The 27,901-nt window shown below is 41.4% G+C and overlaps 1 protein-coding gene across 1 annotated transcript in view; it reads left to right on the top strand.

Moving 5' to 3' along the window:
* The window catches only part of PTPRG (protein tyrosine phosphatase, receptor type, G), a gene marked incomplete at its 5' end in the record, with an annotated part of 75,136 nt that overhangs the window by 261 nt on the left and 46,974 nt on the right, over positions 1-27,901 (top strand). Inside the window, 2 exons of the mRNA XM_009869430.1 lie at positions 3-504; positions 7,888-8,020. Coding sequence (XP_009867732.1) covers positions 3-504; positions 7,888-8,020 — 635 coding nt within the window. The remainder of the gene's footprint in view (positions 1-2; positions 505-7,887; positions 8,021-27,901) is intronic.

Genomic DNA, 27,901 nt, shown 5'->3' with positions numbered 1-27,901 from the left:
AGGCCGCTGCCGCCGCCTCCCCGGGGCCAGAGCGGGACTCGGCACTGACAAAGGACGGCGAGGGAGCCGAGGAGGGGGAGAAGGATGAAAAGAGTGAAAGCGAGGATGGGGAGCGGGAGCATGAGGAGGAGGAAGAAAAAGAGGCCGAGAAGAAGGAGAAAAGCCGGGCGACAGCGGCCACGGAGGAGCGCAATAGCACGGAGCTCAGCATGGCCACAGCTTCCCCCAACCAGACTGCCGAGGAGGAAGGAAATAAAACCATATCGGGTGAAGAGCCAAACCAAAATGCTGTCCCCACGGCTGGAGGTCCCAAAGAAGAGAGCTTTGCCGAAGAAGACGTTCAGCCCCAGCCGCTTCCTTCCACCCAAGTGCCACCAGCGTTCACCAACGAACTGTACCTGGGAAAGATTCCAAGAAGACCAGAGACAACAAGAAAACCTCCGAAGGCAGACAGGTTTCCAGAGGAATACCCCTCAGATAACAAATTTATCACCGTTAACCCAGGTGAGTGACCTCCAGGGAAGTTGCTTTTACCAGCAGATTACTGTTGGAAAGTGACACAATTCGAATTCCTTAGTGATTTCCAGTAGATACAACATTTTTGTGGTGCCTCCCTTCAGCCAGTGGACAGGTCATCACAAGTCCTGGCCCACAAATTGTTATTGGGGGAAGTAGAGGAGGAAGGATCATCCTTTTATTTTATTGGGTCCTTGTAGCTTACTAGAAGAGTAAATTTGGAAAAGTGTTAACCCCCCAACATGCTGCATTTCGGGTTTTGAAAAAAATGAGAGGGGAACGCAGTGAACTGTAACTGTGAAATTAATTTGGAGGAGCGGTTGCTGTGCCGAGCTGGTGTTTCATGGGAAGGTTGCTATATATGCTGTAAGCTAATTTAGTTTATCTGCAGGATTCTCCCTGATTGGGCTTTGAGCTATTCCCTGAAATACAGGATCATCACTGGTTTATTTCTCACCACAAAACTTACATGCATTGGTCTTCTAAGACAAGGCACCTTTTGCACTAGGGTTACCTTCTTTTTTTTACTGTGCAAGAAACAAAATCTGAGCCAGGCAGAGTTCATATATTTTGGCAATGTGTAGAGTATTCCCAGTGCTCCTGTATGTGCTAACTCTGGATGTATGTATCAACTCCATAGTACCTACACAGCAAATACAACTTTTTGGAAGCACGCCCAGGTGATCTGCACGTGAACCAAGCCCTGTGTGGTTGGGATTTGCTGCACAGGCCTATGCAAACAGGTATCTCACAGTGCTCCCAGCTCGCTGTGCAGAAAATCTAGTGCATGTGCATGTGGTTCTACTTGGGGAGCTCCAGGCACTGGTGAGAAAAGCAGATTTTATAACTGCAAGGAGCAAATGGAGTACATGCGTATGGATTTATTTGCAGAGTGAGGACTGAGATTCAGATCCGGAAACGAGTTTATCTGAGTGTTTATGTGTATTACCACAGTATTTACAAGACAGTGCACTTTTTTTTTTTACTGTTGTTATTTATTTTGCTAATCTAGAGACTGTTTTGTAATTTTGTTTTTCCATCGAAGCTGCTGTAGAGTTACTGTGAAAAAGCTTTACATATTTATTTTTCCTTACATTTATAAACATAAAAATGCAGACATTGGACACTTAGTTATAGCTCAGAACCAATTTAAAAAACAAAGCTAAATCCCGTTTTTATAACATTTGTTACAGAAATGCTGACCTGACACTAATGCCGTGAATCATAACTGTTCTGTGAGAGAACAGATTAACAATAAGGAAACCACGAAACCTGCAGCAGGTTGTGCTGACTCTTTAGAATACACTGCACTTTTCTTACTCCTCAGCTGGAAATCTTCAAAGCCCTGTGCTCCCACTGAATATGGTCTGAGATGCCCATCAGGCAGCTTTCAACGTGTTACTTGCCCGTAATCACCTTTTTAGCAGGAAGGAGGGAATTTGTCCTAGCTGTGCTTTGCAATGTTGGGAGTAAACACTCAGCACCATTTAGGTTCAAACCTGAGTCTGCATGGATAAATCTGCCTCTGAAATAGTTGTCTTCAGTTCTTCGTGCCTTCTGCTTCCCTTTTTCTCATGTGCCAGTTTCATGGATGGTCCAAGTACAATGTTCCTTAAATACCACACAGAAAAGGCCACAAGGCTTGTTCTCAGCCTAATAAATTGGAGGAAAGAAGGGTAGCTGGTCTTGTTTCTTAGCTCATGACAAAGAGATTGTTATTAGATTGTTTATTATTCCATGGTGAAGTTAAGATGAAGAAGATGAATATCAGTGAGATGGAGCAATACTGTTAATATTGCTGAGAAGTACTTCTTGGTTATTGTGAATTGTATCCCCTTAGTCTGTAGTAATTTCTGACTCTTTTTAGCATGCAAAGGACTCTCACTGAAAGTAGTTCAAAACAGCTTTGCCTCCTACTAGACAGCCTCTTTTAAGAGCTCTGCTCACTTGGAGTCTTGGAGTGATGCTGCCAAAGACTGGTCACAAACCTAGTGACCCTCTGTCCACACACTGGGAGGGGGTAGTGTTTTTTCAACTCTTGAGAACATTTTGAGATGTTTCTTTATTGCTTTGGGACAGGGGCTTTCAGTCTGAATCTCTTTGTACCAGGTGTGAGGACCTTGTCTTTCAAAGTGTCTTCAGGCAAGTCCTTCTTTTCTTTGCATCTTGTTTCACCAGGCTTCTGCAGTGGATAGCTGAGGTCTACCTAACCTGGAATTTGCTCAAATACTTTACCAGATGTTCCTGAGTAAGGCCTATCTGGCCAGTTGGCAGAGCTGCCCCTTTCAGAAGACTCTTAGGAATGCAAGAGAAGGAGCTTTCCTCCAGGCTGCATCTAGGTTGCCAAAGACACAGGGCAGCAAGACTCACAGCTGGTGAACTGGCCCATCAACCAAACACTAGCACAAAGCCCAAGCCTAGATGCTTCAGTTTTATTGTTTCCAACAGTAACATGGAAATTTGTACAGATAGACCTGACCTAGCTCATGCAAGGAGTTGAGTTCAGTGAAACTCCACACATAAGCCTCTTCCTATAAATAACAAGGTAAGCCTGAAGTAAGGATGACCAGCAAAGCCAAGAGGTCATTGCATATATCTGAAAGCATTCCAGTTAAAGAGCGTAAAGGCTTCTTCCAAAATGAGCAGAAAGAACCCTTGCAGCTTACGGTGTCCCACTGAGAGCAGAAACTTTTTCAGATGCATCTCTTCTCCAAGGAGAACACTTGTTGAAAAGCTGTCAAGGTTTCAAAAATGCTTTTGTGAATAGAAAGTTTAAGAATTTTAAAGAGTAGAAAATTGTTTCATAACAATGTACACTTGTAAAATTAATTATATTGCATCAAATTAGCAGTTGTGAGGAGATAACTGAATGAGGAAGTACTCAGGAGTGTGGATGATTAGAGGAGAGCAGGGAACACATGAGAAATTAGGGGGAAAGTGCGAGGCCAATTAGTAGAGCAGGGCTCATTTTCTTTTAGTGCTTATTTCACAAGCACATACACACACACCTCTCCTGAGGCCATGTCATTATTTTCCAAATGGCATCGGCCTCTTCTCGTGTGGTGGTATCGGCCAACGCTAATGATTTTCTTCTGTCACTGAATGCTTGCTTGCATTCTCCTCTTTCATTTTCCTGATCATCTTTTTCTCTGTTTTGGTGCCCACATTAGACTAATTGTACCTTTGATCTGCTACTGTTACACACGCAGCTGCTCAGCATTGTCCATGACTCTGAAACCTGAAAATTAGAAAAACAGCAATTAGAATGATGCTCTACCAAATAAAAAAAAAGAGTGAGGGGGGAAAAAAAACCACACAAAAATCCAAAACCCAGCATGATTTTGTTTAATCAGGCTAGAACAGATATTATCTCACAGAATTTTGGTTTGTTATGCTGGCAGTTAAACTGTGTTTGACAGGAGGTAAGGAATGGGCTGTTGTGAGCAGAGCAGGTTTCCCCGATGAGGGGGCTTTGGAGGGAGATCATGATGTGTGCAGGGTTAGATTTCAAGCCTGGCGCATGCTTTTAGCAGAGACTGAATTTTGGATTTTAGAACAGTCTTTGCCAGGTCTGAGGTTACAAAAGCCTTTTGGGGATAACCTCATTAAGATAATTAAACATCTGTGTAATTCTTTCTTCCTCCATACGTGGCAAGGATTATTAAGCTGTATTTTCATATGGCACTTGAGCCATTTTGCATGGCAGCTCACAGGAGCAAACAGTGGAATGGCTTGAAAATAAAAGGATTGAATTGTTTGATGTTTGCAAACAGTATGAATTTCAGGTATCTGACATCAGGATTAAATATGATTGGCATCTGTTTGCAAAACAGTGGAAAGCCATGCTTAGTTGTGCACAGCCTGTGAAGCTTAATGCTGTTAAATAAAGAGGGAGAAAATACATGCACAATGACATGACCTTGTATCAAAGGCAATGCTCTTTTTAAAAGCATACGCTTTGGCCTTTTCGTAGTTCAGTAATACAGCCAATACTAGTTTCCAGAATTAATTGATACCTTTTGTATAAGTCCATAGCTTCATTTACTTAAGGAAAGATGATCAGGTGCCATTCTTTCAAGAGACTGGCGGTCTGAGGCAGTTCGGCAGCCGGGGGGTTCTTTTGCCCTGCAGGACAGTCGTGTTGTCGCAGTTAACGGAATCTCTACCAGTACAACAAACAGAACTTTGTCCTGGTGGTTTGTGCAAGGGCAAGGGATGATAAAGGTAGACAGGTCATATATTGCAGCTATGGTTGCTTATTATAGCAAGCAGTGTTACTTAAGGGAAATAAACATGTTTCTATTATCAGGAACCAATTACCAAGAATACGTGGAAAACCAGTATATTGCACAAATTGTAGAAAGCCTCTTTCTTGCCTTGACCTTTGTGCAAATGTTGCACTGCCAAAGCCTCCCTCACTGCCTAACGCCCTCCAATGGTGCCAGGGCCTCATCCATCCGGCCCTGGGTGGAACTGCTGAATGGGTTGTTCATGGGAGTGATGGATTTTTCCAGACGCGGGAGTGGATTTAGCAGCACCAAGGCTCGTATCGTGTGGGACCTCCTGAAACAGATAGGCTGTAATAATTTTTATTCCTTCCTACTGGGATGAATTCCAAGCCAGTAAAAGGCAAACTGAATTAATTCAACGGAGGCATATGCCACTGGAAACTGTTTACATTTCTTAGCAAAAATGGAGTTTCTGGTCCATTTTTTAAGCGCCTTTTTTTTTCCCCAAAAATACAGCGTATGGTGGGCACCGTTACAAGGATATGCTGTTGACACTACCAAGGCTCAACATTTTTGCTTTGGAAAAGAGTGAAATGCTATTTTTTATTTTGTAATACTTCGTTATGTAGTGGAACAAGAAGCTGTAAGGGCCCAGATCTGCCTTTTTTGTCTGTGTTTTCTTCAACTCTTTTTCCAAGTTACCCAGTGTGCTGCCTTTTCTTTGACTCTTCTGCCATGACACTCAAAACCCAGCTGTACTGCTGTACTTCTGGCCCCAGCTGTCAGTCTAGTACAATTTTTATTGGCATTGGTTTGTTTAAGCTCTCTCAACACTTAAGCAGTGGAAAACACCTCAGACTTTTTCCTCAAAGCCAGCACTGGGAAGGTCTCTTTTTTTCTGAAGCACGTCACTGCTTGTGCATTCCCAACTGGAGTTGCAGGGCCAGCCATCAGCATGCAGGAATGGCATTTCCAGTTCTGGCACTCGGCATACTGAACACTTTCTTATCCTCGCAGCTGTGGCACAGGGAGCTGACAGGGTCAGATAGGTGTGTTCTCCCCAGTAGGCTGAGTAAGAGGAGCATCGTGAGCACTGTGCATTGGGACTCCAGCCCATGCTGTGCTTGCAACGGAATTTAATTTTCTTCCCATGCAAACAGAAACATATGTTTTTGTGTTGAAATATGTGGAGGTGAAACTAAACAGAATACTGTCCTTGGAGAGAAATGAAGCAACACTCTAATGGATTTAAGGTAGTGGGACTATTTGCCTCTCCTACGAAGTTTTATTACGTTGCGTGGTTTTTTTGCTTGGTCCCTTTTACATTCTGATTAGTTACACTTACCTCACAGGCTTTATTTTTTCATGCTATTAAATGACTTGAAATGCACCGATAAAAAACAATGCCTCAGGGCTTACAGTTTTTGCAAGTTTGGCAGATACAGAGAATAAGCCTTTGCTCTAATTTGGGGGTTGCTCTTTTCCTTATTCTTTGTTAGTCAAGGAAATCAAAGACCTGTCTTAAAAGCAGTATGTTGTGTGTTATTAGTATGCTGCAAACACAAAAGCTCACCACGTGCTCCAGGTACAACGCTGTGTGCCTGTTCTGCGCAGTGGCACTGCTGGTAGCCTCGGTGGCCTTTCTTACTGAAGTTGGAGACAACTGGCTACTCGTCTCTCTTTTTGATCAGTTCTATACTCAGTGCACGTTCACTTCCCCAAAACATCCCTCTGATTAGCACCTCATTTAGGCTGCTCGCTAAAGGGCATTACCTCCATCAGCCTCATTCTTACCACTAGAAAGATTTCTTGCTGGGCTTGCAGCAGCCTGCAGCCTTGCTCTGTTTTCAGCAGTCAGGCAAAAGCATTTACAATTAACCTTTACTTCCGTGTTAGTTGAATTTTACTCCTGCCTATGGAGGAGTATAATCTAAATGCTATTAAAATAGAGTATGACTTCATATTATGTGACATCTGGTGACTTCCAATTATCTATGTTTTGCCTGCCTATGGTGAAAAGGCAATTAGGTTCTTCTGGTAGGATTTGCAGCAGTTTCAGAAGATATGATAATACAATACTGAACGAGAGCAAGGAAGCACATTGGTAAGGAAAGACTCATGTAGCTAAAAAGTAAAAGCCAAGTGCATATGTTTCCGTCCTTATTGAAATCTGAAGCTGTTTACACTAATCCTTTCCCATTACGTCCTGTTGACAGGTATTGATCAACTACCGGGTGTTTGTTAAAAAACATGAATAAGATACAGAAGCCATTTCTGTATTTTTCTTTTGTCATTGTGTCTAAAACAATTTATTCCTCAAGTCTCCACAAATTATAGATTTTTTTTTTTTTAAATACGTTAATACATTGTCTATGCTTATTGGTTCCAGTACTTGCAGAACTTCTAGATATTTGTCTTATGTATGATACAGTAATTTTAACAAGATGCCATGTGAAAAGTGAGATGGAGTTACTTGGCCAGATCTCAGGATATTGACCAACTTTAATTTTGTACAAAAGCTGTGGCATAATGATTTCTTCTGTCAGTTACAACACATCCTATCCATTCATTCATCCATCCATCTTGACAATCCATATGCTAAAAAGTGCTTTCGTATGCAGTAACTCACCAGATTGTGACAATTCTGCAAATGATGTGACATGACACCCAACATGTTGAGGATTTTTTATTTTAAGATAGTTACCAAGAAATTTATTTCTGAAGCAAAGTATTACACTGAGCATTGCAAACAGGGCTGTCCTGTAGCGTTGAGAAACAGAGTGCATTTATCTACACACACTGATGACCGAGCAAAGCATTTACTTTGTTACCGTGGTGAAATGACTCAGTGGGGTACTCCACGTCTGATAATAGGTGCTTGCATGATAGAGTCCGAAAATTGTCTATGAGACTGTAATTACAGGCAGTAGTAAAATCCAAGCCATATGTGGCAATAAACACCATACTTTTGTGCTCTCGTGTCTCAGACTAAAGACAAATGGAGTCCCACCCTGCAGTTAGATCTTTGCTCTGTTTACTCCTACCATGTAAAACGGACAAGCTATTTGTTCTGCTTACACGTTTTTTACGTACAGTTATTCTCTTGCCATTTAGTGATGGTGTTTGTTATGTGTTTACACAGCTGACAAGAACAGCTCCAGCATGGCCACCAGACCTTCTCCTGGTAAGATGGAATGGATCATCCCGCTTATTGTGGTCTCAGCACTGACCTTCGTGTGCCTCATTCTTCTCATCGCTGTGCTTGTCTACTGGAGGTGAGCCTCTTTCCTTTTGATTGAAACTGATTATGATTTAAAACACATTTCAGGTGGTGTTTTTTAATTTGGTCTGTGATTTTTATTTTACTAGTTTTTTACAGCGATAGATGCATTAGCTAAATGGATGCTAGAATAGCTCTGTCAGTTAGCTGTTTGGCTGCCTTAAATATTGGGAGTTTGTGTCATGAAAATCAGCTTGCTAGAGCTCTAACATGGGTAAAGCTAGCTGTAATGCCAACAAATATTTTCACAATTAGTTACTCTAATACAGCTGTAAAAATGTATCTTTATCTTGACGTTCAGGAAAGGGTGGTTTTGCCACAGACATCCTGTGTGATCTTAAGCAGTTCTTTTCTTCTATTGACTTCAAGAAAGGGGGATAAGTGTGTTTCACGTTACATAGGAGTGCTCTGAGTAGGAGTTCTTTGGCATTGATGAAGTGTTCAGAAGTACAGCCTGCAAGGTCTCGAAAGTGAAGATTGCCTCTTACAAAGAGATACGGTCTTTTACACCAGTGGGTGTTGATTCAGTGGTAGAGACTAGGGTTAGCATCAACAAGTCCATCTCCCTTTGATTTAGAGTAAATTAAAACCTACAGCACCTTCTTGTGCCAGAACCCTGGTGTCTGGTGATGGAAATTAACCTCACAGAAGGTATTCAGGGCTTATTTCAAAATCTGCTTAAATAGGGGCACAGAAAAGTAGCTTCAGTGAGAAATTAGAAGTCCATTGATCATTATATTTGCAGAATCAGTTAAAAAACTTCTGAGCTACTTTTCAGTACACCCATTTTGCTGACAATTAATTGGCCAGATTCTTGAGGCTGGGAATGTTTGAAAGAATATTAGTAAATAGATTACAATAGTCTTGTGAAAATAATTTCTATTAACATTTGCAAGTAATTAACATCATTGCAGTAAGACAATGAATAAAATTGCAGTGAAGAATGCACAAAAGCTGAAATTGGAAGGGTTCTGAAGATCTCATTGTAGTGTTGTGTCCTTCAATACATATTTTCTTCATTTGAAGGACTAAACTTGGTCACATTCACACTAGGCAAGCGCTTGAAGGATATGGTATATCCTAAAACACTGTAGTGAGGGATTGGTCATATATATGTTGCACTGGTACCAACCGCTCTGAAATTCTGAAATTAAATGCTAACAGCTGTTATCAAGAAGAATGTTGGTACCTTTCATTGTTTGGAAAACATTTCCATTTTCTGCAATTTCACTAATGGATTGAGAGAAATAATTGCAAAATTAGTGTTCCGTTCGCTCAAAGAGTAACAATAGCATCGCTGAGAAGATGTGAAAGCTGGAAAGTACTGGCTTAGTGACCGATAGTTAAAGACTAGTTTTTGATAAATACTAGTTTCTGTTGTAGATGGTAATGTTACTTGAGCCTAAAATTAAGATATGTTAATGAAAGTTAAATACTTTTATCTTCAAAATCCCTAACCATCCACCTCATAAAATTTTTATTTGCTTTGTAATAAGAAACACACACATAAATCAGGGAAGATACATGAACAAAGACTTTAGCTGAAACCAAATTACTTTTCCAGTAGTATTTATTCTTCTGCATATGGACAGTAATTGTTTCGTATCTACTCTCCATAATATGGATGAGTAGTTAACATTAATCAGTGGCTTTGGTGAAATTACGAGCATTTTCATTAGTACCCTTGATAGCAGTGGATCAATTTTTTGTATATAATTGATACTAAAAAAAAAAGGTGGCAATTAAAAATTAATATAGACATGAAAATTATGCCATGTTGCAAAGTTTTTTGATAAATATAAAGCAACAAATCGAGAAGCAATAAACAAGCTTGAGAGCGCATGTGTACTAGCTTGAAAATAATCTCCTGGTTCTGCCTTCATAGTTCTGAGGATTTTTTTTACCAAATACAGAGAGTGTATAAAAAAAGTAAACGTGTTTTAGGATAAATCAACAAGCAACTAGGACACAAATCATTCACAGTAACATTTCACTTTGTGCAGACCATGTCATCGAAGTGGCAACACAGCATTTTGTATGCCCTTTTCAGTGTGATTACCTTTCCTTAGGAAAAATAAAATGTTTATCTCTGTGAGTGTTTTAAAGTAAGGAAAAAACAGATCCTGGAACACTGCAGTCTGATTTATAAGTTTGAAAGGAACAGTGATCTGGGTTTTCAGGAAGAAATACTTAGCTTAAAATGTAATGAGCAACATATGGAATAATTTGCTAAATAACACCATCAAAGCAAATGGCATGGAAACGAGTTTGAGACAGATTTTTTCAGTACGGGAAACGTGGTATTGAAGTGCACAGCAGAGAAACACTTGTTATGAAAGCATAACCCTCAAGGGGACAGGCGTGCTGGACCAAGGGGTCTTTCCTTGCACAGCAGTCCTTTGTTTTGGTGTGAGAAAAAGCATTATAAAACAAAACCCAGAGAGCTAGAAAATGCAGAAGAGACATAGTTACCCTTTGGCAATACATCTGAGGGTGAAACAAATGATATTTTCACTTTTGTGGTTTTGAGCATTTGTGGGATTAGATGATTTGAGACCAGAGGTGACATAAGTAGAACAATGAAGCAGAGAGAAGCTTTCTGCTTGTTTGCGTTGCATCGATGCCCTGTTATCCAGGGACCAAAATAGGGAGTTAGGAAAGTTGATTGTGGAGGTTTGGCAAAGCGTTAATCTCTGTTCTTATCCTTTGTTACTCGTTCCCTGATATAACAACGAAATAAGTTTTGCGATGATGTCTTGTTTTAAGGAAGCTTCATTTTCTGTTCCCTTTATTTGATAAGGAGAGTGATAGGAAACAGTCATTGTTTGATGAAGCTTTTTCTCTCTTTATCTGCTGAGCTTCCATGCTGTGTTCATTAAGAGATTTCTTGTAATTGAATATATTTGGAAATGATCTGTGCCTTTCTGAATGAGGCTCCCTTATTTGCAGAGGTAATTTGCTGTTCTCAGTTCCTTTTCTGTGTGGATCCTGGACGAATGGCGAAAGAATATGACTGACGTTGAAGAGAAAGGGTCACTTCCATCTTTTTAGCTTGATGGCCATCTCAGTAATGAAAAGGGATGGGAACTTGCAGGCAAGCAGCAGCTCCGAATTACCTTTCTACTGGAGTTTCTTGAATTCAGTACTTTTAATGGCACTACTGTGCAAAGAGGGCTGTGTGATTTTAAGTTGGTAGAGTGGAAAATAAACTAGGTCAGCATAATGAAGCTGCAAAAATTGCGCTGCCTTTTATTGAGGAACAATGAGGAGAGCAGTGTCGCGGGATGACCAGGAGCCACAATGTCTGCTGGGGCTGCTTGGCAGTTGGGCTTCCTGGGCAGGAGGCACAGTGATGGTTCTGATTTAAGTTTGGTTCTGTGCGTGTTTGATTCCTCTTGAGGAAAAGCTGGCCTGGCTGATCCTGTCATGGGCATGATGAAGGAGACTTGCTCCCAGGACCTCTAGTGCCTGACGCTGATTTCTTTTAGCATCAAGTCAAGAATTTGTGTCTTAGCAGACAGAAAAGGTGAGGAGACCAGATCCTTGTTTTACCCAACATGTAGCCTCACCATTTGCTTCTGTGGCAGCACAGTGGTATATCTTTTTCTGCGTTCATTCCTTTTGTACTTTTCATACTGGTTCCCAGGAACAACCACCGAGTATTTCTGAGAAGTAGCTCATCCAGAGCCTGTTAAAACATGTGCATCATGAGATGCAGTTTCCCAAGCACATTACTTTTGCATTCTGGGCATTTGTTTTGCATCTGTGATTTTATACCCAGGCTCAGTATCATGACATCCTTCTGCAGTTCTTCAAGGTCAGTTTAAAATTTGACTTGGGTTGTCTGCAGTCTTTGCCACTGTTATTCTCACAGCCTTTTCTACAAGTTCTAAGAATTGCAGAGTGTGTTTGGTAGTGACCTCCAAACTATTTAGGGATTGAGTGTGACTTCAGGTTTTTTTGCAACAAGATGAGTTCCTATAGCATACTGAGTCATAATATGGCTGAAAACATGTCTTTTCTAGCACTTCCACTATATTCTGTTGCAAATTGAACAAGTCCTGAGTATTGACACTTTAAGGGAAACCCAGGGTCAGTGCCACTTTCTTTTTCGCAGAGGTGTAGGAGGGTGACTAGAGCTGGGAAATCAACTAAAATACTTTGATACACATTCAGTTCTGTCATTTTAAGAAAAAAAAATATATTTTAGGAGTGACTGGTGACCCTCCACTGTTTGTTTTCCATTCTGATTTTTAATCTAAATGCTACAATGCTATAGACTATAGTTTCAAAGGGAAAAATAAGAACAGAATATTAAGAAGCAATTAAGATTTTAGAGTTTAGCCAACAGCAACTTTTAAATGGGAACTAAATTATAGCCATTTCTCATTTTCAGCTAAGAGGAAGAAATTAATTCACAACTATAGCCGGAGAGTTTTCTTTTTCTTTCTTTCAAACAGATACCGTAATTCACCTCTGAATTATTGCCGCCATCAACATTGTGATCCCAAAGACAAAGCAGGAATATTGTATTGCGTTTCTTATTAAATCAAGCTGTTTATACAGTGCTAATATGTTTACATTCAGGAGGGATTTTTGGAACAACACAGCTGCTGCCTTTGAAAGAGCAAGCAAGCTTGCATTGCTTGTTTATAGTCATGTGTGTATATGAGACAGCTTGGGGAAAAGATGCCTTTAATTTTCCTTAGGCAAAACCCCACAGAATTTATTAGACAGGAAGAATTTTCTGAGGTTTTTGTTAAGCATCCTGTTGAATTGGAGCAGAATCTTTGGGATGGATCCTGTGGCAGAGCCTTGTGCTTCTCTGGTAGTGCCTTCCTGTGCAGAAGAAATAACACTGAGCACCAGGAGATGTTGGTTCTTTTTCTGACTCGATCATTGATTTTCTGTGTCACTCAAGGCCAAATCACTTATGGTTTGACAGTATTACTGTTGAACTCGGTGGCAGACACCTCACTGCAAACAAGCTCAGGTGTTCAGTATTTCAGTATATGAGTTCTGTCACTGATAAAGTAGCACTGAAGAAGGTTGGTCAGTCATATTTGTAAATTGGTTTGTAATACCGAACTCAAAGCTGCAACGGAACACCAAGAACTGTTGTAGTTAGTGTGTCTAATAACCATACCTTGAAAAACTGCCTGTCGGTGTTAAATTCTGGGGAAGTTGCACAGCTCCATTGCTAAGTTAGTGTTAAAACTTCATTGGGAGAAAAAAATAAGAACTCCTGCCTGTAGCAGGTTGTAAAAAGTGCTGAAAATGGTTTTTGAACCTATCTTTAGGTTTTATTTTATGAGTACACAATGTGTTGTTCATCTACTGTACTGATTGGAAAAGGAACATTGCAAATTTACAGACCATTGTGAAGTTGCTTGCTTACAGTGATAAAAGCTGCTTTCAGCTTACACTAAAATATTCGCAATTCTGCTCATTTTCTCACTCATGGAGGATGCTTGGTGGTAACACTTTCTGAGAGCTTTTGTGTTGATTTTAAGAATGCCTCAGGTGCAGTTGCGTGAGTGTTTATTTCAGCAACGTGGTTCTAGCAGCCTCCCCCCATTCCTGCCCTTGTTCTGCCCTCTGTGATACCAGTGCAAATGTTTGTACAGCCATGTGAGGAGCGGGATTGAGAAATAATCCATGTTTTAAAAAAAAAAAAAGAGAGAGGGCTTTTTTGTGTCCTGATTTAAACCAGATCGCTGATGTAGATACCGGACAGAGTTGTACCAGCAGAACCAAGGGACCAGTATGAGGCAGGGATGAGCAGGAGGGATAGGGATGCTCACACTGGTGCTGCTCCCAGTGATGCCTGAGGACCATGTCCAGGCACTTGCGCCCAGCTTGGGGCTGGCAGTGCCCCAGGGTGCAACTTGTGGCATCACGGGCAGTGGGAAGAGTTAGCCGACAAGGGCAAGAGATTTCCTAAGCTGAGAGACAGGCAACGCCACAGGGAGATGGCAGGAAACGTGGAGGTGAGTGCCTGAAACTTCTTGCAGCTTCCATCTCATTTTAGTGACCAGAGGTGCCCTGCTTGTACCAAACAGGGAATGCATTTTTGTCTGGGAATGGCCACACGGAGTCTTGTTTGGTGACAAACAGCCTCAAGGGGATGGGGACAGGGCACATCACTGCCTGATGCAGCCCAGCCTGATTTGGAGCCCTCTGATCTCCCTGCCTCAATCCACACCACGCAGGAAAAGCATTTCAGTATTTATAGCAGAAGATCCAGGTTGTATTTGATTTTGCCGGTGCTGGAGGTAAAGGTACTGAAATATTGGACTCTTTTGTGTGCTGTATCTCAAAGCACTGCTCATTTTCATTAAAGGGGAGCAGGCCTGTGATCAGCTCCCTCTTACTGTGTGTGGGGAACCAAACCCATCCTTTGTGCCGCCGGCAGGCAGCTTGCTTTCAAGCCTGAAGCTTAGGGCAGCTGCCGGTTGCTCGTTCTAGCTGTTGGTATCGTTCTTTGAGTGCTCGTCATTCTTCCATTACAAGAAAAATCAATACGAAAACTTCTCTGACAGCATCCGTGCTCTTTCATCTGGCAACACACAGCCTGGGGCCAGGCAGGGAGAGCCCACAAGGAGATCCACTAACTCCAAATCATAACGTGCCACTGCTGTTCCTCCCGTTGTCGGCTCGTAGGCTTTTCTCTTCTCTTGCAGGGAGCTGACAAGGATCCGGCCCAGCTGTTTGCACGACTGGCGAGGAGCTGGGGTTTTCTCTGTGCATGAAGGACTGAGGTAGGCAAGCGCAGCTGTGCTCAGGGGAGGCTGGGACCCTACACAGCCATGCCTTCCTTCCCAACTTCTTGCTCAATAACCATTTCCCAAATGGCTACTTTAGGGCCTTGCAGAAATCACAGGAGTTGTCAGTTGTTATAGTAACGGGCCCCCTGCTGCCGAATTGGCCCTGAGATGCCCATTTGGGCTTTTGAACAGCCTAACTCATGCTCATTAGACAAAAAAAAAGGGAGAAAGACAGATTTGCAGATGGAAAGTTGCTTTTTAAGCATGCTGGATGATCTGTTAAGAGCTAGACTGTGGAAAGGGGCATGTTCTCTCATTATATGCCTGTTACTTTTACTCTTCTTTAATTAACAGTAGTTTTACTTTTTCTTGCAAACTAGAACTCTGCAAGATTCATTTCCTCACTGGTGAAGCCGGGAGTGAGCTGCCACTTTACAAATGAACAATTTTTTTCTTGAGAAAAGAGAGAGGTTGAAGAGGGATTTGCCAAGCTTAAATCCAGATCAGTGGTGATTTCCAGAACTATCAGGATATCTACAAAGCTCAGAAAATAGTACTTTTAATCCTAATTATACCACATCAGGGACGACATCAAAAGCCAATAAGCACGTTTGGACCCAGGAATGTCCCATTTCAAGGAAATAACACAGTCTAGGTTTTGCTTCAGGTTTAAACCTGAGCAGTCCCATTGATGTTGATTGAGTGACTCCTGAATAACTGGTATCAGCTAAATCAGACCTTACCCTTGTAAATTCAAGTCTACGTGACTGAATAACCTGTATCACCTTAAATGGGTTCTCAAGAGTATGCAATTGCAAGAGGAAGTTACTTCTTGCCAGGTATTTGAAGCCAGCTTCTTCCTATGTCATGCATGTCCAGCCTTCATCTGAATTTCATGAAGCAGGGTCCTTCTCTCAGCTCTTCTGCAAATTAAAAGCACATCCAGATTTATAGCAGGCTGGTGTGTCTCCAGGTGTAAAAAAGAAAGGACTACGGTTGTTCTTGTGCAGCATACCTTTTCTGTGAGGAAGTTGGTTAGACCAGATGGATTGTTAGTGGAGAGAGGAAGCAAGTGCTCTAGTACATCAAAGGGGCCTGCAAGGAATACACGGTCTTCTGCACCCAGTGTGCTGAGGATGAGAAGTCTTTGTCTTAAATTGCAGCAAGAAAGAAATTCAGATTTGACATTAGAAAAAGTTTCGTAATAGGAAAGACAAGAAGGTGGCAGTCTGTAGAATTTCCGTCATTCCTAGGTACCCAAACAAGATTAGGCAGCCGTTGGTCAGGAGCACCACAGGAGTCATTGATCCTGCATGGGAGCTTCAAGGCCTGTTCTCCATAGCTCTGCGGTCTGAGCTTTAAAACACACATGCAAGCAGGAGAGAAGAGGAGGTATGGTGTAGTGTGATAAATTGTCCTGTAAATCACAGACTAGAAGCCTAACAAAGCATTAGGAAGGCATGGCTTAAACGCATCATATTTAAAATTATTAATGTGAAGCCCTTAAAAGAACACATCTAAGAATTGGGGGGAGGAGAGAGAGAGGGCTCTGGCTTTGGAGAGGGAGCGAAAGGAAGATATAAATGGGCAAGAAAGAAACTGCGAAGGCAGCTTGCAGAGGACAACTGTGTCAGGAGACCCACAGGTTGGTGGAAAAAAATCTGTTTGGAGTTTTGTTCCATCTGTTCTCCTGCAGCAGGGAGCCTAAAAGTAGGGAAGAGTTAAGAGTACAACGACTTGAAGATGAAAAACAAAACAGAGGGGAGAGGATTGGTATAGCTGTGATTTGTTGCCCTCCTTGTGTGTTCTCTATGGCACGTGTTGATACTGCCCTGTTACCAGTACCGAGTGCCAGCATGAGGCCACTCCTAGTGCCAAGGGCAAAGACCCTGTGAGCCCAGGGTGACTGAATCTAGACATCCCTGGAGAGGCTGTTATTTGAAAGTATGTTCTTGCAATGGAGTCAAGGAATGGCGATTGCTCAAAGAGCTGCGAAACCACCCATCCCAGCACTGGCAATCCTGGTGCCTCCTGGACTCTGATTATTTTTAACAGTACCTTTAAATGGGAACTCTTACTCTGAAACTGTGCGTGTCCCTGAGCTCCTGGGACGTTTGTATCACGTGAGTCAATTGCATGAACATCTTTTCTGCAGGCACTTTTATGGATGTGGCCATTGAAATCAGTGGGAGCCCAGATCTGCATCACCTTTGTTTTAAAAGATAATGTCAAGCATGCAATCATAAGTCAAACGACAGGAGAATACCTGCTTCAGTTGTGGAAGACTACAATGCAAAAGATCATGTTGGTCACCTTGCAAACTCCCAAACAAAAAAGTATTCTTTTTGATTTTTAATTTGTTATACAACAAGTCTTGTGAGCGCTGAGACATTTAGGCTATGCTTCGCCCATGAGCCCTCACAGGCCTTCCCTGAAGTGCATCAAGTTTATGCAAAAGTCTCGGCAGCAAGTTGAAAAACTGCTGTTGACACGCTCCTCGCCAATTTGTTTAAGAGATGTAACAGCATTCCCCAACATTTCCAGAAATGTCTTCTACAGAGAGAGTGAAGGGCAGCAGGCAAAGGCAGCTGAGGTCAGGCAAGGAGGGATCTGCAGCACGGCTGCAATTGATCTTTCTGTTTTATTTCTGTGGAACTAATTAAATGGATTAATTGCAGGTATTTTTTTCTGGAAATGTTTTCCCCAGTGCTGCTGTAATGGTGGAGTCTTGAAAAAAAAAAGAGTAAGATTTTATCTGTGCAGTAACGGGATTAAAGGTAGTAGTTTACAAGGGGTAAGTTTGAACAAATATTTTTTAAATATTCAAATATTCTAGTTAAGCTCCATTAAGAACTGATTGGTAGGTGTTGACAAATAGTGTGCCATGAGGAGTATGAGTTTTCTGACCAGCACAAAGGTAGAGGATGCCAGGTACCGCTGGCTTCTCCTACTCATCTATTAGGTCTTCTGTAAGCTATTCTACAGAAAATTTCCATGCAACTATAAGATTTTTGAACTCTCACTTTTAAAGCTATGATAGGTATTTGAAAAGACAAACAAATGCTTTTTGTGAAATTAAATCCCTTGAAGAAGCAAAGAATATTTAAGGAGATGGATGCATTCTTTTGCTATTCCCCTTTTCAGCTTCAAGAAACAATTTATTAACCTGTTGTTGTTTGATCTGTTGCTAGTTTTATGTTTTCTATTGATCTGTTGCTGGTTTATATATTTTCTATAATATTCTCAATATATACAAGTATGTGTTAAAAGTGTAGACAGACATCTCTGGAGTAGATTCTCTCTCGTAGATTGGTAGATTCAGAGCTAGAGGAATGTATTGGACAAACTATGAATGAAATATCCTATAATACAAGTAGATGTACCCGGAGGGAACAGTATACCTCTGCTGCGAAACTGTGAATTAACCACAGCAACCAGATAAATTATATTTTTTTCTCTCTCCTTGTAACCATAAAATATAGCTGTTGAAGGGCCCTGTGCTGTCCTAAGTCCCCCAGCAGCATTTGGACTAACATGAGCACCAGTCATTTCACAGCAGGATGTGGTCTAACTGTAAAATTATAGGGTAAGAATATTAAATCAATTCAGCGATCTTAACTGCTTGGATAAATACTGTGAATCAGCAAACTAGTAAAACAATATCAAGCAGGGGTGGACTTAATTTTACTTTTCTTAAAACCTGTGCAATTTGCAAAATAATGATGCCTTGGAATGCACAACACGTTGTGCTGCTATTACAAATGTTCCGAGTGTGTGAATTTGGCCAGTTTATTGTAGAACGCTGTGTTTGTTTGTTTAAAAGACAACATTTCTTCTATTGATATGAACAGCCTGTATTTTGCTTTACTGAGTTACAGGTTAAAATCCATTTGAGTTCTAACTTTCAAGCTGAAACAGGCGTAGGTGGTATGCCTGGTTCTTGACTGGTGGGTTGTTTCATGTTTTGGAAATCTTGTCTTTTTCCAAAACAGAACAAAAAATGTTTTGAAATATCCTGCAAAGTGACATTTATAAAGTAATAGAAATAAGCCCAATTTGAATTTTTAAAATATAGTTAATGTTTAAAAAAAGGAAAAGAAATCAAAACATTTCTCAATAATGACAAATGTTCTACTCCCTGAAGGCTCACATTTGGATTTTATTTTACTTCTGATCAAATAATCAGTTAAATGGATGTATTTCTGCACAGTGAATCACTCTAAAACCAGTTTTAACCACCATCAGAAAGTTTCCAATGAGTACTGATAAAATTCCTCATTCCTTGTAGCAACACAAGCTTATCTCCTTCACTCCCAAACACATTTTAAGCCGTTGCGGATAGAGGGATGTTCTGTCGTTTCGCAGGTTGGACTCGGGGTTATGATGCTGAATCCCCGAGGGTGGAGACTTCTCCAAGTTGCGTATAAAAGGATGTCTTTCCTTTTGCACAGACATGAGGCTGGTGGTCCAGGTGCTCCTCAGCTGGAGCGAATCCCTCACTGGTATTGGATGGAGATAGGAAATGGAGTTTACCCCTGCTGATAGATACTTGGCATAAATGTGGGAGTTGAATGGGAATGAGAGAATAGCTCACCCCAAGGCAGGCAGAGGGAGTGCACCTCCTAAACCCGTCTTGGGAAATCACACGTGCCAATCTCCCAGTTTATCAGAAGCTGAGAGGTTCATCGGTGACAGGGTTTGGTGCCGTTATGGAAGTGATCAAAGTAACCTGGCCTGCAAGCTTCTCAGGTGTTCTTAAGGTATTTACTTCCCCAAGCCACTAATGCTGAGAGGAGGGGTGGGCACTGCAAGGGTGGAGGATGCTGAGCCAGGGCCAGCCTCTTCTCCAGCCGTGCTGGGCTCTGCTGCCCCAGCCCCAGTGGTTCAGGGGAAGATTGCAGCAGTTGCACAGTGCCCGCAGCACGAAGAACTTCCAACCACATCACAACTCAAAATGATGATCATTTCAGAGTCTGACAAGTTTCCTGAATTTCACTGTTCATTGGTAATAGCAACTGGTATTACAGACATGAAGTTAAAGCTGCAGTCAGTAAGCGTTCAGGGCGCTATTTCAATCAGGGACTAAATGGGTTTGCCTTGCAGTTTGCTTTTCAGAGCCTGCAAATGCTGGTTTAGTGAGTTAAGGCTGAATCTAGGCTTCTTTATCCACATAACCAACATTTACACAACAGCGACATAAGATTCGCCTGGCACCGATATCGTTACAGGCTTCATATTCATTTGAATGAACTATTTCTCATGACTTTCCTCACTGTTACAGGCACAAACAAGCTTTTTAAAAGGGCTTTTCCGGCAATCTGTTTATTCTTCAGCAAGCTTTTCTGTAGGCTTTGCATGACAGAAGTTGTAGCTGTGTTTTTTTGATGCCTTGTCTCCCTACAACTATTCACTTGTCCCATGTCCTTGTCCTGTCTAATTTAGGGGAGCGGGAAGAGAAAGAGAGAGAGATTAACAGCCCATCAGACATAAAGAACATTTACTTTGTTTACATCTCCCAAAGTTACTCTGAACGTACTTTGTGACATTGAGGGGTGTATACACCTTATATTTACCAACAATGACTCCTTATTAGAGAAAAATCTAATAATACTTAAGTAACACCATCTGCATGCATAAATCACCATAGTTTGACTCGGCTGTTATTTAATACCAAATCTATCTAGACAAAGCAGTTGTATCTCTGCGGACATCAATGCTAAAGAATAAAAAAATCAAAAATATTTTTTAAATAATTTGAGGGGGGAAAAAGTCTTTTTTTTTTTTTTCCGAGACTGTGGAATTAAAGTTTCTGCTTTCCAAAGGAAAGTACAGTAATTAGGAAATTTGCAAATGGAAATTAGCCTATGTTGGTCTTTGTCTTTATTTATGTCATTAAATGGAGTCTTTAATTAGCATATATATTATTCATGTTTCAATATAATCCATTTTATAAGTCCAAGTTTAAATATAAAAATCAAAATGGGCTTGATGCACCCTATTGTTCACATGCAAAGCAGCTAACATAGATGTAAAGATATGAGGTGAATTGAAACATTCATATTTCATAAGGATGCAGTCTACATTTTCTGAAATTATGGCTTGAACTCTTATTTTTAACTTTTTCTCATTTGCATACATATTAGTCCCCGTTTAAATTATGTGTTAATTCTATTCATTAGACTCCAGTGAATGCTTCTAACTCTCCTGATAATCAAGCATAGGTCCCTGGAAAGCAAATTACGGGCTTTCACGTTGCAAAACCCAAAACGTGACATTTATCACCGCAAAGCCAGCTCATGTGAAGCCCGTGGCTGCAGTCAGGAGGGCAGCACCCTTTCCCTTGCGCTTACGGTAATGATTGTCATGTGTGAAGAAGGACCTGGCACCAGGTCCCCGATGTCTCTTCAGAAATGTTTGGGCACTTCACAACCACACTGCGCTCTTGATGGTAAAAATGCCAGTTCAGCTGTTCGGAGGAGAAAGAGTAACTTGACTTGGGTCCTCACACAAACAGCTACAAGAGAACGGCAGTCAGGAGTGTTCTGTTCCACGTAACGAAGGTGACAACACTAATAGGAGCCCTTTCTCTAGATTTCTGAGCCAGATCCTGTAGCAAGTGTGGGAACAATCCGTGGGAGGAAAAGGGGCAATGAAATAGCATTGGAGTTAGGTGTCTGCCATTGCATATTGATTTGCCAGGCTGTGACAATTCATCTTTTTAATTTTAGGTATAAAAGCATTGTTATCCCAGTGGTAAACCCGAGGTGGTAATTTTGCAAGGTTTTATGTTGATGGGGTGAGCCCCGAGTGGTGCCACACAGGGAGTTGCCATGTGTGCTCTGATTAATAAAAAAATTGATGGGAAGAAGAGAGATTCTTATGCCATCACTGCAAGGAAATTCTTGACATCTTTAAAGGCCCATAAGTTTAGTTTCCATCTGTTTTTTGCAGAGTTTGGGCGCTTTCAAAAGCAGTGCTGGTGGGCTGTAGGGAACTAATTTAGCTCTTTGTGGTAGCAGAAGATTAGAGTTCAGCATCACTGGTTTTGTCATCCACAGAGCTACATGGAACAAGTTCCCTGTTGCATAGTTTAAAGTCATAGGTGGAGACTACTAGGCTGAGACCTGTTGTCTCTGCAGCTTATTTTTTTTGAGATGCACGGAATAAGAGCAGAAGACAGGAAATCACAGTATTTGATACACATTCTCAGCAGCTGCTTCATCTCGCCATGTCTGATGGTGTAATCTCACTCTCAGAGGCATTGGGCATGAGAAGCAGCTGGGTGCTTCTGAACGTATAACAAATGCTCCTGTTTCACCAGCATTTGTGATAATCCAGCCTGAAACTAGGGGAAGTGAAAAGTCTGTAGTTCCCTGCGACTCTGAGATTTCGATGGGTCACAGTGTTGTCTCTAGGATTCGAGCTTGCACTTGGATGCCTTCTCATTCCTTAGCAATGCTGCCTTGTACTGAGAGTGTACAAGAGAATCCCTGAGCTTTATATCAGCTTTTGTCGAAACGCTCACACTGTCCGCAGCGCTCCCCTCCTTCCCGCCTTGGATGGCAAGTGTGGGGTCACAGTGACTTCCACGCCGTCAAGCCAGGACAGGCTGTGCTAATTCCCTGTGTGCTGAGCACAGAAGAGGATGCTGAAGAAATGGGGCTTTAAAGCAACCCTAGCGCAGGGTCTAAGGTTATCCACAGTTCTCTATTTGTTGGGTTTTTTTGAAGCCTGGAAAGTAGACAGCGTAGCTCAAGAGGGAATAAGGCAGCATTCCTCTTCTGCGCCTCCTTCCAGCTTCTTTTTTCCTTCATGTGCCAGGCAGCAACTCCTCAGCCCAGAGAGAGATGTGTTGGCAACCTCTCTCCTTATTTTTTTTCTAGTGACTGGATTAACCTTGTCATTGCTGTCTGTCAGCGGTATTGTATTTACTCAGTTTTCTGTGAAGAACGAGTTAAATTAATATGGGTTAGATGTTTTCTGTTAGAGCTCATGTTTTGTTTTGACCTTCTTGGCTTCACATACTTTCCTCTTTTAAAGTTGCTAGCTGTATCAGAGATCCTAACATCAGTGGGCTGCTTTGAGGAAATAAATATTAATGAGATTGCTGCTGATAGCATCATATGGGTAGGAACAAATGCTTTTATAATAAATGGAATTTAATATTAATTGAGTGGTTCGGAGTTAAAGCAGGATATAAAGTGACAAGCTCATGGCACAGCAAACTGCCCTTTGCAGGAATCCAATTAGAAAAGTGAGCTGCAAATTGTAAGCAAACTTGCTGTAATCGCACGGGAGCAATGCAAGAGCAGAGCATAATTTGGAGCCTGGGACCTGTCCCCTTGAATGTCTCGTAATTTCCATGAATCAACATTTAGTTACTATGTGGTGCCAAGTTTGCGTTCTTCAGCTCTTTGCTGGCAACGCTGCATCCAATTGCTCTAGTCAAAGTGGAGGAAACAGTGTTTTGCAGTAAAAGGGTACGTCAGTTAAATGCTCTGTGTTCTGCTACACGTCTGTCGGAGAAAAGTGCCTCATTTGTTGGCCTGCTGAAATTACTTTGCGTTGAAAATCTTGTGCTGATGTTAAGGGGTTTTGCCTGATCACTTGAAGCCGTTACCTTTGCTATTCACTCAGTGAGAATGATCAAGGGATGTTCCTTTTCCAAACTGCAGTGTTTGTTCATGACTTGGAAAGATGGAAGATTTGCTGACATGTGTTGTAGGTAAACAGTTAAACGCTGCCGGGAGCAACCAAGTGCAATTGTCACAGCTATATCTCATGTCCTAAAGAGCAATGTAAAGTGTTCAGTGGGTTTGACTTGTTCAAAAAAGGTTTCTCTAAATATTATGTATCATTTTCATCTGGCAGATGGAGTTGCAGAAGCTGCTATAGTGCGAGTTTGTTTGTGGCATTTCAGACAACCTGGGTATTGTGTGAAATTGGCTTGGTGAGACTCTAAAAGGAGGGTGCAGGATGCAAAGTGAGGCTGTAGGAGTGACAAAGACCCAAGCACAGCATCTGGGAAGTTGGGGCAGAGCTTCCAGGCTGATGGAGGAGCATGTGAAAAAAAACCCACCCAAAAACCAACAAGGAGCAAGTCTATTTATCCATTCTGTCAAAATGGCTGCGATCAGCCAGGAGGCAAATGAATAAACGGATCAACAAGTATTTCACACTTGTGTGTTCTCGACAGGAAATCACAGATCTGAAACCAAATGTCTGGGACAAAGCTACCAGAAATAGTGGCAAAATACTCTGCTGTTTAGTCTACATTTTAAACATTTTTAGCTCACAAAACTCCTTGAATTAAAACACTAGAATAAAACAGGAACTTGTTACTACAGTTCCCAATCACAAGCAGAACATGAAAATAGTTGGAGCAGCAGGACCTCTATGCCGCTGGCATCGCCCTTTGCCTGCCTACCCAAACGCACCTTGTCGGCCACAGCGATGGCTGCTGTCTTGTCTGCTCCCAAGCTTATTAGTTGCTGCACCAATGGCAGCAAAAGCACCACCAAAGATCACGTCAGACCATGGAAATGAAATGCATAACTACAGTAGGAGGAAAATGAACCGAATTGCTGGAGGTGTCACGATGGCACAACTCACCTCAGAGCCAACATCTCCTAAGTTCCTCGAGGACAGTGTCTGCCCATGCAGCCGTGTCACTTCATGAACTTCAAGAAAAGGAAATAGTCAGCCACGAGCTTGTGTTTAATTTACACGTCTGCTTCTGAGCAAGTGCCTGATGGATCCTGGCGCGTTTCTTCATACATTAAGAAGCATTCGTGTGTTTTTGCTAAAGATGCAAACTGCAATTCTTGTGGGCTTTTTTCTCCCTTTTCCCCAGTCTCGCATTTATCAACACTGAAAGGTTATAAAGAGCTTAGCGAACGGTAGATTAAAGCTTTGGAAATAGTGCAAATAAAGAGAACAGTCTATAAATAGAAAATATATTAAACTGTATCTGGTGTGGTGAGATCGAATAATTAACAGAGGTTGACTGAATTTCTCCTGTTTCGCTTATCTGCAGCGAATTTTTATCTTGAATCAAAATGTTCTCCTCCTGTGATTAGTTTTGTTATTAGCTGTTTCTACACACTGATTAAGACAATGGGAAAGCAATAGTTTATTTGCCCGAGTGTATACTTACTGGAAAAGAGTTTGTCGTGAGAATGAAAGCAGTTTCTAATTTTCAGAATTAAATTTGACTGATTTCTTAACGGCAAAGTCAGTTTGACATCTGCTATTTTATGGTTTTTCATTCTTGACTCCTCTATATAATTGAGGGCTTGCTAATAGACTTCGTGGATACTTTTCTGATACGCCTCATACTTTGAGTCATTTTTACAGAATAACTGTGTGTTTTCTTGACACTGAAATTAAAGGAGCTTTGGGTGGGTTTTAGGCCTGAAGCTTCAAAGATGTCCTTTTCTTAATAAATATTTTGAAAAGGGAACTCTTCGTCACTTAATTTCAAGCACTTTCAGGATCATCCTTCTAGTCCCTTCTGCCTTATGATGTGGTGGGTTCTGCCTCCATCTTATAATAATTCTACCTCCTTGCTTATAATAATTCTAGAAGAAAAATTCTTATTTGGTCTGTGGAGACGGTAATTTAAAACATAAATTTTTTTCATTTTCTATACTTCTTTATCATGCCTAAGCATGCTTAATACTGCTTACTGCTTTTTGGTATTAATTAGATTTTTCTTATCCTTTTACTTTTCTTGGGATTTCTTTGATAGTTTTGCTCTTGCTGATGTTAGTTTTTTAGAAACATACTCACAGAAAATAGTGCTGTGTTTGCTACTGGAAGGATCCTACTGATGCAGGGGCTCTTTATTCTGATGTATTAATTGATGTGGCTCTGTTGTGTTTAGTAAAGGGAGCCCAGTGGATGTATTCACGCAACGCTGATTGTCCGATTTAACCAGAACACCACCTCAGCAAATACAGCTGGCTTCTGTGCACTGTAGCTCTATTAATGCAGAACTATGCCCAAGGTACTGAGCCCAGCAGATCAGAAGTATCAGAGCGGGCAGAGCTCACGCTAACATGCCTGCATGTCTCCTGGTGTCTGAGATAGGTCACTGAGGTCTGACTCAGATATTTTTACAGAGCTAGTTAGAGAGGTATTCAGCAGAATACACAACATGGCATCTCTCGGTGGTTTGGTTCAGGGGATGGTAGTTTATTGTCTCTGATATTTGTGTTTCCTTGTCACATTTATTAACCTCTGAATGCAAGGAACTCATTAAAGCAATTCCTCAGACACGCACTTCAGGCTTCCCCAGAGCTCTCCAGTCACTACCAGATTATTATCAGCGACAGCAAGGAGCGAATCTCCAAATGGGTTGATTGATAGCGAGATTAATGATCCTCAAGACTTCTGTCCATGGTTATTATTTGGCGGTTTACAAATCTTTGCTTTCAGGGAGGTGGTTGGGGAGGGAGGACCAGCTGGCTGCCACCCGGTCTGGCTGTATTAGCGTGATGAGGTGACGTACGTAGCCCTGTCAGAGCCCCAGCGTTAAGCAGTGTCTTTTCAGTGTTCTCATTATCTGCCAGGTACTAAATAATTTGCTTCTCTGCTCTTGGTGCCAGCTGCTCTTTTCTTTTGTGCTGTGCTTCCAAACATATCTTTTTGTGCCATTTCTAATTGTGCTGTAAACAGAGTTAACAGGGAGACCATAAAAAAATTTAAGTAGCTGTTTCTTTTTGAAAGAGCTAATGAGAAAAGCCCACCCTCCAATTACATAGTAATGAAAATAGAACAGAAATAATCACATTTATAGTATTTTATCCTGGTCCTAAGTATGCTAAACATGAAATATGTCCAACAGTGTTGGGAAATCTTCCTAGTTCTCCCATGCACCTTTAGTTGAGGTGCACGTGTCTGATGAGAAAGAGCAAACTTCCCATTGAGTATTTCATTGTATTTAACAAACTGGCATTTCTGCCCGAAGATGGGCAGGGCCATCAAAACAGAGGGGGGAAAAAAAGTACCTGAACTCTTAGAATATTTTTGTGTTATGCTTAGGTCCCAGGCTGTGGCTTGGGATACCTAAAATAATTGTCAGTTGGATGTCTTGCTGTCCCAAAGAATATATTTGCAAAGGAAGGAGCAGGGCTTTTCCATTTTATGAGTAATTAGGTGGGAGTAATTAGAGACATCTCAGTGAATGTTCCAAAGAGAGGCCCAGTTTCTGCTCTCCTTTCTTAGGTGGGACCATCTCTGTATTGGTTTTCTTATAACACAGTTTCAATCCAGATGAATTACACTTCGTGTTTAAAAATACCTGTATTTTCACCTCCTAGTGTGCCACCCTGTTTTTATTCTTTCTTTTCCTGAGATTTATCCAAAAGGGAATTCATGTCCTGAAATGATAATATCAAGTATGCCAAATTTTGAGTCCTTAGAGGTGGTACTAAAAGCTCCTCTCCAGTAAGAGGCAATCTTCATTGATTGCTGCAGTTCTTGTGATTACAGAACAACTCTTCACTTGGTTAAATTTAGCTTCATTCTTGAGAAAGTTTTAGACTCCTTTTTAATATTACATGATGTTTAGGGCACTGGAAATACACACTTCATAGGAACTGCGTAAGGTATTACTTGGTTGGAAAAGGCATGGCTTTGTTTTCCTCTTGATTTTCTAGTCTTTGTTATGAATGTCTCATTAAATAGTTGACTAAGGAAGAAGAAAACAAACATATCAGGCTTCCTTTTGGCTGTTAAAACCATGCCCAATTTTTAAACCATTTTAAGATACTACCCATAGCTTTCTCTACCCCATTTTTGCCTGAAAACATGAAAATTTTGAGTGGTAATGCATATAACCAGGGAGTTTGTTCTCTTGCAGTAGAAGGTACCAGTGAGTAAACCCATTCAGTTATCTGTAAAATTGCCAAGTGTATCCAACACAGCTGTTGTGAGTATTGATTAAAGCAGGAGGGGAAGGTCCGATGCTGCTAGCCCTGTCAGAGGTCACCAGGAGAGTAATTAGCTTCCAAGTGTTGCAGGGCCAAGTGTCATCACAAATAAGGTTTCACCATCGCGTTCGCTATTCTTCAGGGACTCCAAGAAGATGGGACAAGGAAGCGTGG

The sequence above is a fragment of the Apaloderma vittatum genome, unplaced genomic scaffold (genome assembly GCF_000703405.1).
Source record: "Apaloderma vittatum isolate BGI_N311 unplaced genomic scaffold, ASM70340v1 scaffold40875, whole genome shotgun sequence".
Lineage (NCBI taxonomy): Eukaryota > Metazoa > Chordata > Aves > Trogoniformes > Trogonidae > Apaloderma > Apaloderma vittatum.
The sequence above is the reverse complement of the archived record's forward strand: the minus strand, read 5'-3'. Positions and strand labels throughout refer to the sequence as shown.